This window comes from Onychostruthus taczanowskii, unplaced genomic scaffold (genome assembly GCF_017590055.1).
Source record: "Onychostruthus taczanowskii isolate IOZ18803 unplaced genomic scaffold, ASM1759005v1 scaffold58, whole genome shotgun sequence".
NCBI lineage: Eukaryota > Metazoa > Chordata > Aves > Passeriformes > Passeridae > Onychostruthus > Onychostruthus taczanowskii.
In genome coordinates, this window is record NW_024503457.1 from 1,430,046 (window position 1) to 1,445,535 (window position 15,490).

General features: G+C 35.1%; 1 protein-coding gene across 1 annotated transcript in view; it reads left to right on the top strand.

Moving 5' to 3' along the window:
- MYO16 (myosin XVI) overlaps positions 1-15,490 on the top strand; it is a 278,913-nt gene that overhangs the window by 110,514 nt on the left and 152,909 nt on the right. The window contains exons 10-13 of the mRNA XM_041418140.1: positions 2,391-2,541; positions 7,968-8,078; positions 11,083-11,148; positions 13,860-13,987. Coding sequence (XP_041274074.1) covers positions 2,391-2,541; positions 7,968-8,078; positions 11,083-11,148; positions 13,860-13,987 — 456 coding nt within the window. The remainder of the gene's footprint in view (positions 1-2,390; positions 2,542-7,967; positions 8,079-11,082; positions 11,149-13,859; positions 13,988-15,490) is intronic.

The following is a 15,490-nucleotide window of genomic DNA, read 5'->3' on the forward strand; positions in this document are numbered from 1 at the left end:
TTAATTTTCATAAAAGAAGACAGTTCATGCTAATCTACTTGCCTACATTTACATAAAATCTTCCCTTGCACTGTTTTATAGTTGAGCTTTCAGAGGCATTGCTTAACTTAATTTTGTAACTAGTAGAAATACTTTTCTAAAAAGCCAGTGTTTTCTGGAAACATTTTATTTTGGTTTATTTTTCATACTCTCTTCTTGAACGTGAGTTATAATGAACTGTCAGAGTAATTTTTATATGTTTTTTTCCTTTCACAGAAGCATTCACTTTTTTGTTTTAATATGAATTATATGTCATCTTTTCCATCACATGAAGTCCTATTAATATCTCATAAATGTACATAATTTAAAGGCTATTCTTGTGTACATCAGTACATGAAATGTGCCTGTTAAATTATGTTTAATTATTATTATTGTCGTCTTAAGTTCAAAATGCATCTGCCAAAACAGTAGGCACTCATTTACCCCCACACTTTTCTGTGATTTACATCCTGATTCTCTTTTGAAACACCTGAAAGGTCAATTTGGTTGTGAGGAGTTTATAGCTGAATTTTAGGAAGTGTTTCTAATGTGTGTTGTGTAGTTACCACAAAAGGGCAAGACTGAATGGGTAAGGCTCAACTTCACAGCAAAGGAATCCTGGATCTTGACAATTTAAAAGAAACATCGCATGAATATTAAGAGAGATATAAGTGGCAGTGCTTTCATTTCTTATACTTGAATTTTGCTTGCACTATTCTTACAATCTTTCTTGGTCTGTAATTAAAGAAATTTGAGCAGCTTTGGAGAGTAGCATATGGCTACTCAGAAAGAAAACTTCATATTTAATGATGGTTTGTTCAATTCTGAATCTGGGCAAAATGTGAATTAGTATTTGTCATTTATATTTGTGTCATAGCTGTTTAATTTCTTCGACAGTCTAATCACTGATATGTCTTATTCTAATTGCCAAGTTCTGCTCTGCAATTCAAACCAAAAAAAAAAAAATGAGGGTAAGTTGTTTGTCCATGTGACATTTGGTAAATTTGTCACAAAATTATCAATGGTGAATCTAAGCAGTAAATAGAAATTTTTATTTTCACCAATGTTCCTCTGGATATTTTGCATTTAAATGTCTGAAGCAAAACATCTTGAGGCAAAAAATAATTTATGTTTCATTATAAAATGTCTAAACTAATTCTTTCAGTATTTGCAGACTGACAGTTTCATGAAAACTTTTGTTTGCCTATTTTTTATTCTGTGGGAAATGACTTTATCTTGTTTTTCAATTAATTCTGTCTAGAAGGTGTTTTATACTTAATTTTTAAAATTATGTGTGCATTTCAGCTCTGTTTCCAAGAGCAGCTCTTATCCCAAGTTGCCATCAATGTTAGCTATGAGTATTCATTTCAGTTAACTGTATAATCATGGTTGTTTTTTTTTTTTTTTTATAATCAGTGATTAAACTCAAGTAAATTAGAGTAAATATGAGATTTATTTTAACTAAGTTTGGGCTTTATTCCATAGTGGAATGCACTATTCCCACAGTACCATATTGAGTCCACATTTGCTTTCAATGAAATTATGTACGCATTTTGGCAAGGAGCTGATGTACACTCCATGAGATTGTCTCATTTGCACTGTCAGAATCCAGACTATTCTTTTTTAAGATACTTGTATTCTCAACTCCTGCAGCTGATTCCTTCCTAATTCCTTGGATGTACAACTCTGGAAAATCATCTAAGATTTTGGCATTGTTGTTTTTCAGAAGTGTCAAATTGTCTGAACTGCCAGTATTGAAAACAAATCCTTGTGTATAAGAATAGTTTTAACTCTTATGTGGATGAAGATTATTGCACATTGTTCAAGTAATTTCAGGAGTCTGCTTTCTTGTTTGCTTGGTTATTTTTACCTTAGCACAGTTTCAGAGCAGCTTTCGGTCATAAAATGTATCTTAGATATTACAGATTAAAAGTAAGCTAAAAAGTGATGGAATTTAATTTTAATAACTGCAATGGCAGCATATGTATCGTTACATTTAAACATACTATTTTTCAAAATAGTGTTGTGCAGTTTAACTGTGCTTTTTAAATTCAGATGCAAAATTGGCTATTGATTTGCCAACCTAGTGCTGTCAAAAGCAGACTCATGCATATTCACTTTGGTTTGCTCAATTCTGCTTCAGAGAAGACATGCATAAAGGTGAATTTTAAATCAAAGTATGTTGCTCTGTGTCTTTGGGAATAGACCAGCCTATGCGAACAGTTTATTTCTCACAAATTCTTTTCAGTACTTGGACCAGGAGCTTGCATTTCAGCCCTGAGCTGTATCTCAGTTCTGTGCTTGTGCCACCCACATTTGATTGTCTGTCATCTTCAGTGGGAGTCTAATTGCTTTATTGATTCTCTTTGTAGCAATCCCCTGGCTTTACCGATTGCCAAGCAAGACAGTTTGCTGGAGAAAGATACCATGTTCAAAGATGCAGCTAAAGGCTTGTGTAAGCAGCAATCTCAAGACAGTGCATCTGAAAATATCTCTGTGACCACCACAACCAAACTTGAGCAGGTAACAGCATGCAGCGTCTTGAAATTTTCATTAGCACTTAGGTCTGGAAATTGCAAACTTAATGAACTGAAGAGCATAGTACTTTTTTCCCTCGCCATACAGCACTATCCATGTGCACTGTGGAGCCTTGTCACCTTGACTACTCCCTGCAGTCTCTCTGTTTCCTCTGCAAATTGAACAGCTGCTTCCTGCCAGCTACTGGAGGCAGGTCAGGGGCTGTGGGGAGGGCTCACCGCCCCTCAAATTCTATTCATGGGTGGCAACAGGGGAGGGTAAACTGTGGTGCTGCCCAGAGCGCGTGCGTGTCTCAAACTTTGAGTTACAATATAAACACAACCTGGGAGACTTGAAAAACAAAAAGAATGTCTAAGGAATATCAAGTTGCAAAGTAAGTGACTGTAATTCAAAGCTAGGAATTACCAGATTTACATCTGCAGTGTTAACTCCCTTTCTTGTGGTAATGCATTAGAGTATCAGCACTGATTATTTGGGTACACTTTACAGTTTTCTCCACAGGAGGAGAATCTCATTCAGTATATAGGATGGATGCAAAAGGAGACAATTATCTACTAGTTATAAATCTAGCACATGTCCCAGGTTTGAATGTTTAGGACTTACATTTTTTTTAGGTTGTTCGGTTTCTTTTTTTTTTTTTTTTTTTTTTTTTTTTTTTTTGTTTTTTTTTTTTTTTTTTTTTTTTTTTGGTTTTGGTTTTCTTTTTTGTTTGTTTGTTTTTTGTGAAACAAAGGGGTTTATTTTCTGTTGCATGCATTTGGGAAGCATATATTACAGAAATATTTAGCCGTTAAAGAAAAAGCTAATTTAGAATCAAGAGATGGGGGAGGGTAGCATTTCCATTAAAAATAATTTACTGTGAATTTGAAGCATAACAAAGGAGCAAGATATTAGTTTGATTTAAGCCACATTTGGTTCAGAGAAACTGCATCTCTGTCTTGGCAGAAGAATGCATGCTCCACTGCTTTTTATTTGGATGTGTTCCAGAGGAATGGCTTGATCATAGGAGATCAATCAGTGCATCCATATGTAAATGATATGAGCCAATCTGTGAAAGAGCTTCAGCTTTGGAATCCTGTGGAGTGCTCGGATCCCTATCCAGTCAGCAGACACCACAACATGTTTTGCACTTGGCTAACATCTTGTTTTCATGTCATGCAGTTTCTGATGTTGCTGACTGATGTGATTTGATGGAAACTGCCATTCCAAGGGACAAGCACTGCTGGTCAGAAAAGTGAATGCTTACAACCCTATAGGGAGGAATCCTCCCATAGTTGTAGGAAAAGAGAGGGGAGTATTTAGCTTACAGTCTTGCCAAGACTATTACTTGCTTCTAGATGTTCAACAGAAGTGTGTACAGGAGCACAGATACCTCTTTATGCCTGAATAATTTTGATGTAACTTAGCCAAAATTATTGAGGTTTTCATTATCTCTAAGATAAATTTTGCTTTATAGTTTGTGCACTAAAACATACACGGAAACTGATCAGATAAACAGATTTATTTCAATCTTCCACAGGAAAATGAACAAACAGAAGTCTTTATGCTGATAATTTCATTGTCCACCATGACCTTGAGTCTCTTCAGGGTCCCAGGGCACATTTTCAAAAGCACTCCTGTTGTTTCACTGTTTACTACAGTGGAACTTCCCACAAAAGTTACAATTCAAAGACAAGAGAGCAGATTTAAAGGTGAATTTTTTAACTCTTTTATTTAAGAAATTTCTGCAGGAAACAGTCTGAAATTCTGCTTTAAACTAGCTAGGAGTGTGTATCCTATTTTTTTTTAGGAATAAGGAAAACTAGAAAATATCTGTAGTTGCTGAATTTGGAGTAATGCTCTCTAGCATGGAAGGATAAGAAGAGTCCTGTCTGAGAAATTATCATTAACAGGGATAGGTTAGAAATGATGCTATTTTTGTGGGTTTTTAAATGACTGCTTGCATTAGAAAACAATTAATGCAACTTTTAAGTTGGCAAGAGCTTAATGAGCTTTAGCTCTTATGAAGGAAAGAGAGTAAACTGCTTTATTTACTTCAAGAAACAGTTAAACTTTAGGAAAGTAAAGAATGTCTAGATTTTGTCAAATTAAAATATGCAAAATTTTTTCTTTTGATGTAATTGTGATCCTGGAAGTAGAGGGATTGTATTCTCTACTACTTGCCATGCATTAAGAACTGTAGGTATATGTGTATCTTATCTGTATTTGTCTTAATAATATTTAAACTTTAGTTTCCAAAGATGAAATTTATCAATTTAACACTTTTTTATTATAATTATTGTTTTTTAATTTCACAACTTGGGAAATAAAGTTTTGATTTAGTGCTTTTGATACCAAAGGAAATCTTTTAACAACTCCTTCTTGCTGTTTCTGCCTTTTGGGTGTCCTAATCTAAGGAGTTTCTAATGAGTTGTCCTTTATTCTTACCAGTTGCATTCAAACTACCCTCAAAGTTATCATGTTCTGTTTAATTTTTCAGTAGGATATGTGGAGTCATTACTTGGATTTTATGTTCATATATTATTGAAATATATCAGGATGATATTTTGTATGCTTTATGTCAGAAACACCATACATTCTTAGGCAATATGGCATGCAGATAAGGCCTTTACTGGGGAATCAAAAAGAAAAAAATCATCCTAACACATTTCAGACATGCATTTTTAATACAAAAAGCTTGTAACTTTTGTAACTTTTTTGGTTTGGAAAGAAATAACTGTTCAAATTTATATATCACTTCAGGTTTCTTTAATTGCAAAAATGCTGAAAAAGAGCCTTAAGAAAATATTGTTACCCAGGTAGATTTTTATTACTTGAAGTATAGGAGATAGGTATGAAGTGAGTACTTCAATAAAGCCTTTTGGACCTTTCTTGGCTTGTATTAGCTTTTGTTTTTTTCCTAGTTAAAAGGTGTTCTTTGATCATCAGTACTGTCAAGATCTCTGCTGCCAAGCAAAGAAAGCAGTATGAATAATTTTCAGAATTTTATCATATCCTCAATTTCTCTTCCTCTCATCTGGGAAAGATATTTTTTGAGAGCAGATTCAAATTAATGGCTTAGAATTGAATTACATGCTTCATGCTGCAAATAAATATAAATAAAATATTTTATTTTTCTTAATTGAGTCTTCTTAAAAAAAAATTGTCCTTTTGTTCTTGTTTGTGTATTATTGTGTTATGTATTGTTAGCTACATGAACTGTGTGATAGATTATCTTCTGATGCTCTTTTGATTGTCCCAGTATGAATTGTGGTGCAGATAAGACTCAGCTGTCCATAACATAATATTACACATAAGAGCTGGGATGTATATATATTTCAGTGACACAAGTATGTAAAAAATATATATAACTAAATAATATATATTATGAAATAAATGCAAGCCAGTGCCTGTTTGCTGGCCTAGGGCTGTGTTGGATGAGTCGAGTCCTCAGACATGTGTAAGGCAAAATTTTTCTCCCTCCAGAGATGGGCCATGCCCAAATGACCTATGGGAGGTGATTATTGTCATGTGGCCTGAATGATATCCAGGTTTCATCTGTATGAGTGCTAGCTGACAGGAACCAGGAATGTACAAGCAAGTGCACTAAAAAGTTCAGAAAATATGGAGAATCCCAGGGCAGTATTTTATCCAAACCTTGCTTTTATTTGCAAATACCTAGCAGACGTTTAATCTTTGTAGAGATAGCTTAAAAGAAGCTCATTCTAGGGCACAGATGTTCTGAGTTTTGACAGCACACAAGGGGGTGCAGTGAAGGCTGATGCCTGTTTTGTTCCTTCATGCCAGGTGAGCACACTATGAAGTAAAGGACACCACAGACTTGTGGTGTCTCTGTTCTCCCTCTACAAGACACTTAAGAATATTCTGGGAATTCTTTGTTTAATTTATTTTCTATTCTGATGGACATTATCAAAGACAAATGCCAAAATGCCACTTAATTTTTTGTTTCGCCAAGTGGAATTCTTGTTTTCTAGTCAGCTGTATATCCAACTGCCATGCTTAAAAACAAAAAGAGCAAGAAATGCCATTTTCTGTGTGATAGAGGAATCTTTATTCATTTCAGTGGGGTGAGGAACAAACCTCTCCAATAGGTAGACAATAGGTGCCTTATACCTGTAAGACACACGTAATGAAATCTGAGTATCAGGTTTTCTGAACTCGACCTTGAACCCATGGCAACTGAGCTGCAGCTTAGAAGTTCTGTGTCAGATCTCCAGTACTAAACAAAAGTATCCATAGTCTTTGAGCTCTTCCCCGTGGCAGAAGCATGCTCCATGTTCCCTCCAGTATCTCCCAGTCTGTTTCTGCCTCTGATCTCCTGTCACTGACAAAAGCTGAAGGTGTGGAGGTGTTCACCAAAAAAGGACAGTGTCTGCTTTTCTCCTGAGCCTTCATTTTAAGCAGAACAATAGAAGAAAGAAATTTAATCTTGACTGTCCATTCTCAAAATAGACCCTAAGTTATTATAGTAAACTCTGAACAAACCACTTAATTCTATTGCCGTTCATGTGAGAATTTTCTGAGTATTTTGCTGACATAGAAAATTAATCAAACTACATTTTAAGTGTAGACCATTATTTATAAGCACACTGCTTAATGTGTCAGTGTTTATTTTGTCTTTAATCAAATTTCCATTATCGCTGATTCTTTTTTCTTCTGTCTCCCATTTTAACTGTAGATTATTATTTATAAGCACACTGCTAAATGTATCAGTGTTTATTTTGTCTTTAATCAAGTTTCCATTATCACTAATTCTTTCTTCTTCTGTCCCCTGTCTCAGTCTTTTGGATCTTTTTTGTTTCATTAGGTTTTTACTCACCCTTGCAGAGTTTATATTATTCACCCCAATCTCAAAAGTGTTAAACAATTTCACTTACCAGTTTTGGCTAAAGTGGGCTCTTCTGATTATCTTCTGGTTTCCATAACAACAAATTTCCAATTTCTCACTAACTTACTTCTATTCTGCAAGAAAAATTCAAGTACAATTTCAAATCCCATATGATAAAGAATGGTCTGAGAGCATCGTTAAATATTGCAAGAAATATGTTACAAGTCCAGTAACTAATTTCTTGATTTATTCTGCTATAAACATTTAATGAAGAGAGCAGGAAAATTGCATTTGATCCAAGAATCTTTATGAGTTTAAGGACTGCAAATTGCACTCTGGTATCTTCTTAAGAGCCCATCACACTCCTACAGTGATATACCATAACATTGATATTAATTTTTATATTCTTTCCTTGATGAAGATTAATGATGGGGATTTATTGGGAGTCACAACTTTCCAGTTTCCTAATGCATTTTTTCCCCATAAATTCTAGTGGTCTTGGTTTATACTGTAGAGTTAAAACATTATGATACAGAATGATTCACTGTGAAGTTACTTTATTTCTTGAATTTGTGTTTTCTAGATCAAGCTGATGCCTCCAGCTCCAAATGATGACCTGGCTTCTCTGAGTGAGCTAACAGACAGCAGCCTGCTTTATGAGATTCAGAAGCGTTTCAACAATAATCAGATATATGTGAGTTGCTATTCATCTATCAATAGTAAGCTCTCAAAAAAGACCAAAGAGAGAATAGGAGAAATAGGATTACTATCATAACTACTGGACAGTAACCTGCCCCAAATTCATGGCGAGTTTTAAATGGATGAGGGCATGTGTGTGTGTAAGCCCTGCAATTCCTCAAGTTTGTGTAGGAAAAGGAGGAATAAAAAATAGAATATGACTTCAGACCAGTTTGAATACAATTTATGTGTGTCTATTTCATGGAGGAAGTAAGTTGGTAAACACTGATGAACACACTTGTCATGAATGAGTGTTTTAAGGTCGCTCAGATCACAGTGTGGTTGGGGTGGGCGTGCACCACAACGATTTGTAATCTTCCTTCTCAAAACACCAAAAGAGCCTTCCATTTTCAAAGCTATGTTAATTTAATAGAGCATGATTACTGGAAATGTAAAAGAAACTTAGATTTAAAAAGCTTAGAATTCTGCATGGGAGATTAAATTATTCATTTCTTCCAGCATCAGAGAAATAATTATATTGTAGTGTTAATCATCGAGATACCAAAAGAAATTTTTGTACCTTGTCAATATCTTACCCATAACTTATTAATAACTCACTAAACAGCTGAGTGGAGTGTAAATGTGAAATATGCATATTATTTTAAAATTTATAAGTTGATTATACTATTTTGACTAAAGGAATATGGGGAACATTATGTTGCTGTGAATCCATTTGAAATTGTGGGAACTTCAGTTTTAGGTGTTATGACATTCAATGGTAAAAAAAATTCTGGGGTTTGGAATCATGGACCAAATGCTAAAAAATACTCATTATATGAGTATTTGTTTTCCTTTAGCTCACTTTCAAAGATACCTGATAACTTAAACTGAATTAATGAAGATCCACAGAAGAAGCCTTTTATTTTAAGATACTGAAGACTTCACCTGAAAGAATCTTCTCTGGAATTCTCTTAGCTGAATAGAATTTTTAGGCAGCGATCACTAGTATTCTGCTCAACAGCAGCCATTGTGCTTTTGTAGAGTGTCAGCATCAGTGCTGAAGAAGCTTTCATCTTGACTTAGAACGAAAAGTCCTTGGACTCCATTTCCAAGCCAAAGTCTATATTAGCACTAAACATTTCCTGCTTCACGTTCTTTTGAAGCTTTATAAAGTTTCATTCCACCGGAAAACCCAAGAGTGAAGTCAGGGTGCGTGAGAGAAGGGAAATAATTTGATTCATTTTAGAAGAAAACCAGTACATTTACTATGAAAGACAATATTTCCCACCTCACCAAATCGCAATGCTTCATCTTGAAAAAGACAACACCACTGGAACTGTTCACATGATGCTTTGCTGTCTGACCTCTTCAGAGACAGAAGACTGGCAATTTTTGCATTCCAATAGCAGCAGCTATTTATGTAGAGTGAAGAGTGTAGCAGCAAGAGTAGCCTACAATCTTACACTTAAGTGCATAGAATTGTAGAATGGTTTGAGTTGGATAGGACCTTTAAGGTCATCTAGTTCCAACCCTCCAGCCATGGCCAGAGACATCTTCCAGTAGATGTTGAACTCAGGGCCCCATCCAGCCTGTCCTCGCACATTTCCAGGCATGGGGCATCCTCTGGGCAACCTCTTCTATTGCCTCAGCACTGTCACAGTAAAGATTTTTTTCCCCAGTAACTATTCTAAATATTTTTCCTTTCAGATTACAACCATTCTGTCACTACAATTCCTGATAGAGTCCCTCCCTATCTTTCTTGTAGGCCCCTTTAGATATTGGAAGGTTGCTATAACTTCTCCCTGGAGCCTTCTCCAGGCTTAACTGTCTCAACTTCCTCATCCTGTCTTCACAGCAGAGGTGCTCCACGTCTCTGATCATCTTTGTGGCCCTCATTTTATCCTAACAGGTCCATGTTCTTCCTGTGCTGGGACCCCAGAGCTGGATGCAGTGCTCCAGGTGGGGTCTCACCTGTTACCAGTACTCTTCTGGGTGTTTAGACTAGAGGAGGTTTAAACAGGCTTGAAGAAAAGGGAAAAAAAAACCCTATAGTCTAGGGAACTCCTTTGCTTCAGTTAGCTAAAACTAACTAAAACAAAGGAGAGCTCTGTCTTGCTGTTTATCTGCAGACAACAGTCTAGGAGTAGGAATGTGGAGGAGTTGACATGTGGGGGCAGGGGGTGAGTGCAGTGTATGAAAACAAACTGTGCGCTTCTCTCCCCCCTTCACTCTCTGGAACAAGTCTTAAAGGTGCAAAACTTATTATTCATACTTATATACTGTTTATACTTATGTATTAACAGAACAGACAACTGGGGATAAAAGCATCATATAGTCAACCCAGGGTAGCCCCAAATATGAAATAGTAAAATCTTGCATACATGCAATCATGATATGATTTACTCTTTCTGATATGGTCAGGAATGTTTTTCTAGATGCATGCTCATATGTTCCTATACACATACACTTGCATAAAGACTTGTATGTGTATCAATTGCTCCATCTTACCCCACAAGCAACATATTTTAATGTATCAGCTCTGGATAACCAGTATAGCATGTCTAAATTATGTCATCTATTCCACAAAAAATCACTTGAGGAGCTTTTTTATGTGGCAGGCATGCCAGGAGTTAGACTTGATGATCCTTGAGGGTCCCTTCCAACTCAGCAGCTTCTGTGATACTGTGACATTTTTTATAATTTAGCAAGTGGTAAGTTACAAATTATCTTTCAAATAATCTGCCTATAATATATGTAGTGCAATTTTTCTCTGCATAATTTTCAGTTATGAAGAATTCAATTTTATTACAAAAAATACTAATTAATTCTGTTCAAAATGTAAATTTAGATCTCAAATTCAAACTGTGGAGTTAAAAGCTCAGAATTCATTAATTATGTTTAGCATGTTGTTAGCTAGATTTAAGAGGCTTTGTTGAGATTTCTTTTTGGAAGAAAGCCATTAACCTCCTTAAAAATTTAATTTATTATTTAATAAAGCAATTATGTCTTCTTTTTTTCAGACCTACATTGGTGATATACTGTTACTTGTTAACCCATTTAAAGAACTTCCTATTTATTCTACCATGGTAAGCATTCTCTTTCTAAAAGTTTGCAGATATTTTTTTTTTTTTCACAACTCATGTAGTTCATTTGACTGGTCAAACCCCAAAAATTAATTAATGTATATGCCCATTTTATATCGGGTGCATCTCAGTTTTAGTATTTTAGCAAAACTTTAAAAATTGCTTCCAAGATACAACTATTTTTTCTGTGTCTTTTTGGCAAGACAGCCATTTTGATAACACTTTAAATGAGCAGGACCTCTTTTGGTTGTTTAAAAATAGTTCCTGATGACCTTGGTGGTTTACCCTGTAGTCAAACTTACAGAAATATTTCATACATATTTCAAACAGTGGTTGTTTGAGTTCACGCCCCCTTGCCCAAAGCATGATTATGGAGATAACAACCTTGGATGGTGCACAAAGGCTCGAAATGTTGCCAGGCTCCTCATCTGAGGCACTGCAGAGAGCAACGTGCTGAGCACCAGCTGAGCACTGCCCTGGCTCGGGCACAGGGAGGGGGCTTGTGCCAGGCACAGGCAGCCTTTGGGCAAGGGGGACTGAGCCATGTGAAAACATTTTGATCTCTCCTTCATCTTTACCCAGCCATTTTAAAGATGCAGTGTTGGTATAACTTAATTTATCCCCCCTTCTTATCTTCTCATTGATGCATGGAGATCACAGAGCTCGGCCTCCCTGACAGGCAATGTCCAAATATGTCTATTTAACTTACAAGAATTATAAAGGGTTAAAAATTTGGTAAGCAAATTGTAATTTGTGACTGTTTGCTGCATCATGCATCTTGGTATGTAACAGTAGTAAATCTGAGAGAAAGAAATGCTGTAATGTTCATGGTAGAAGCAGCAGATTCTAAGTTGGGAGTCTGAATTTATTTCTAGAAATAGAAATCATCCATCATCCCCAAGGTTTTAGATGATGGTATTTTTTCCTGTCACTGTGTATTTTATCTTAGATGCATGATTTTGTCCACTAAGAGAGAACTGTAAAGAGAAAGAGTTTACATACTAAAATGTTTCCTGAATGCTGCATCTTTAGTTCTCTGTGATAGATCTATTTAATTAAGTTCATCATGAGACAGTTTTTGTCCTGCAATTGTTTGAGTCACCTTGGATAATAATTGCTTTCACTTCATCTTTGAAATCTGCAAACTACTGTGCATAATGCAGGTATTTCCCAGATGGTCAAGAAACCATGGTTGTAAAACAACCTTGTTTTTGAAATGCTCCAGTTTACTGCAGCAACTTAGCTGATGTTGTTTTAAAGTCTCTAAGTGTTAGATGGTCTATGTATTAAAGTAATAAAAGATGATGATGTCAATTCCTCACTAAATGCTGACATGCTATATGATGTGGCTCATTAGTTAGCATTTTTGTTTCAGGTATGTAGTTTGTTAGCTGTCAAAAAGAAAAGGAATGCAAAAATGTGTTGAGCATGATACTGTTTTTAAAGCAAGGATGAAGCAATGAAAATATTATCTTATATGTCTTTTAATAACACAACATTATATGTTTCCTTCTTCTTTTAAAAAATGCTGTACTGAACTTCTCGACAGACAATTTTGTTATTGTGCAATGATTACTCACACTTTGTTTCAATAGAATACTACTAAAATAAATATTTTATAAGAAATTATTCAGTCTGAGATGACATAAACAATCACATATTAATGGATACTGATGTAATTTGCTCCTTATGAAATTCCATGCAATTGCTAGATGATAATATTGTCTCGTTTCTACATGGAAATACACTGTACAACTACACTGCACATTACAATAGCATTATACAAGGAACATGCAAGTACTACTTTGAAGGTATCTTAGTGACTGTAGAAGTGCTTGAGCTGTGGTCATCCTGCAGAATTTACTTGTGCCCCATTGGGACAAATATATTCTTGAAATTCATGTTAGAAAAACATGTAAACTTGCAGCATTTTGCATTGAGCATACTTGTTTGAAGGTTTTTCTTTGTACTTTGTGACATTCTGAAATGATTCCTGGAGAACTGGTGTGGATTTAGTTTTATTTTTTTTTTTGTCTGGTAGCCCTTAAGGCCTGACTGAGAATATATCATGGTGGATTCATTCAGCTTCACTGTTGCATGTAACCCATGATTTAATAGTTTAGAATCTAAATAAATAAGACAGGCATGGGACAGAAAGGGGTGATATATCAGGATATCCTCAGAAAAAAAATTAAAAAAGAAGTGGTTTCTATAACAGATAATTGGATTTACTCAGGTTTTAAGGGTAGTATCTGTTGCCAGCTACATGTGTCAGAAGTTATTCTGTATTGCAGAGAGAGTATTTGTAGGAGAGTGCTCTGTCATGTAATAAATTAAGTGGTTTATAAATTATTCCTTTAACTTTTCATGGGATGTTCATATTTCATCTTGTAAATTTTCAAGTCAAGATGTTAAAAAACTATAAATGTACGGCATTAAAAAGTAGCTTACTAGGTTTTGTTTTACTTAATGCACAAAGCAGTACTATTAAGTCCTCCAGTTATGTTTCATTTTGTACTTTATAGACCTTTTGTGTTTCAAGCTCTATTTTCTGTGATTAAGATCTTCATAGGTGTTGTAAAGGTATCACTTCTGTACATAGAAAGATTCTGTTCATAATGCTTAGAAAACTTTACAAAAGGCCCAAGATAAAGGGGGTGAAACATAACTGTTTTGAAATGTATTTATCATTTCAATTTTCTACAATTTCTCAGGTCACCCAGCTTTATTTAAGTAACTCTGGAAAACTGTGTTCCTCACTTCCCCCACATATATTTTCCTGTGCTGAAAGAGCTTACCACATGCTATTCCAGGAGCAGCGTCCCCAATGCTTTATCCTCAGGTGAAAATTTATCTTTCTATTAATTAATTTGTACCTCCTGCCTTTCAGCTGTTTCCCTTGGGCCTCAGCAGTTGAGATTTCCATCTTATTTTTTTTTTTCTCTAACTGATTTTTTTCTGTGTACTGATCTCTGTATCATACATTAGAGCAAAATAGAAATGAAAAAGGTTTAATTACATCTCAAGTTCATAAATTCTCTTGGGCAATTGCCACTCCATGTAGCTGCATCTAATTAGGAACAAGATTTAATGGTAAAGAATTCAAAACTGCTGTGTTTGTTTGCTGATATTACATGAATCAGGATTAGAAACAGAATCCATTGACAATAAAAATGATAAGTCCTCGACTAAATGATAAACCTCTGTGGTGAGGCGCCTGTATTGGAGCATGCACTCTGCCTCTGTGTGTGTGACCATGAGTTTGTTCTTTAGCTCTCCAACTTGAGGTGCAGCCAAATTTCTTACCATTTTATTTTTTCCCCAGTCACTTCACATCTGATCAAAAGCTCACTCACTGAGCATTTTTGAGCATTTCAGCACAAATAGAGCATTTTTTTTATAACAGGAAAGCCAAATCACTGAAGAACTTACTGCCAGTTATTCACAATTATTTTCAGTTTGTAGCAAGCCAGCTGTATTCATGTGTGCTTAACACGCTCAGCTGTCTTTGTATAAACTTCTAATGGAAGTTACAGAATAAAATGATATTATTAGTTTTGCTCTTAAATAGCCAGTAGGTGGACTTTTCATTATTAGCTTCCTTCTGACTGCATTTTGCTCCTGCTTTTCAGGATATGAAAATACATTAAGCACTGACAAGATAAGTAAAGAGCTGTCTAGGGAGCCTAAATATAGTCCTGTTAAAAGCTCAGGATCCCTAGTAGATCAAACCAAAGATTTATGGCATGCTGATTGCTAATTTTGTGAGTCAAAAAGTCATAATGAATACATAAAATAAAATGGTCTAGCTTGTTAAAGCCAAAAGTGTCAATATCCCATGATACTGTTGTGACATAAATCACATTTTTAAGCCAAATAATCTGGAACGGAAAGAAGTCCTTGTGTTTTACAATGGAATTAATTGAAAGCTTTGGAGTTTCTCACTTTAACATCCCCTAAAGCATTCTGTTCAATTTAATATTTTTTGAAAGCATAATTCTATGTAGTTTAAATGCAATGAGCTGCTGCAGTACAGTTACAGATTTGTATTAAAACGTTGTTTAGAAATACAGTGTCCAATTTAGCTTAATTTTTGAAATATAATTTCCAACTAACATGAAATATTGATCAGTTACAGATAACATTGCTGATAACACAAAATTCATTCTTTTGTATTTAACAGTTATGCTTGCACATATTTGTTTCAAATCTAGAAACCTCAATCACTGGGAGCAAGACTCAGTGTCTCACTTACATACTCTGAAAATGGAGAAGAAATAAATTATTCTGACCCCCAAAAGTGTGCAAACAGTCACTCTTTCCTGGATATACCTTACTATATTAA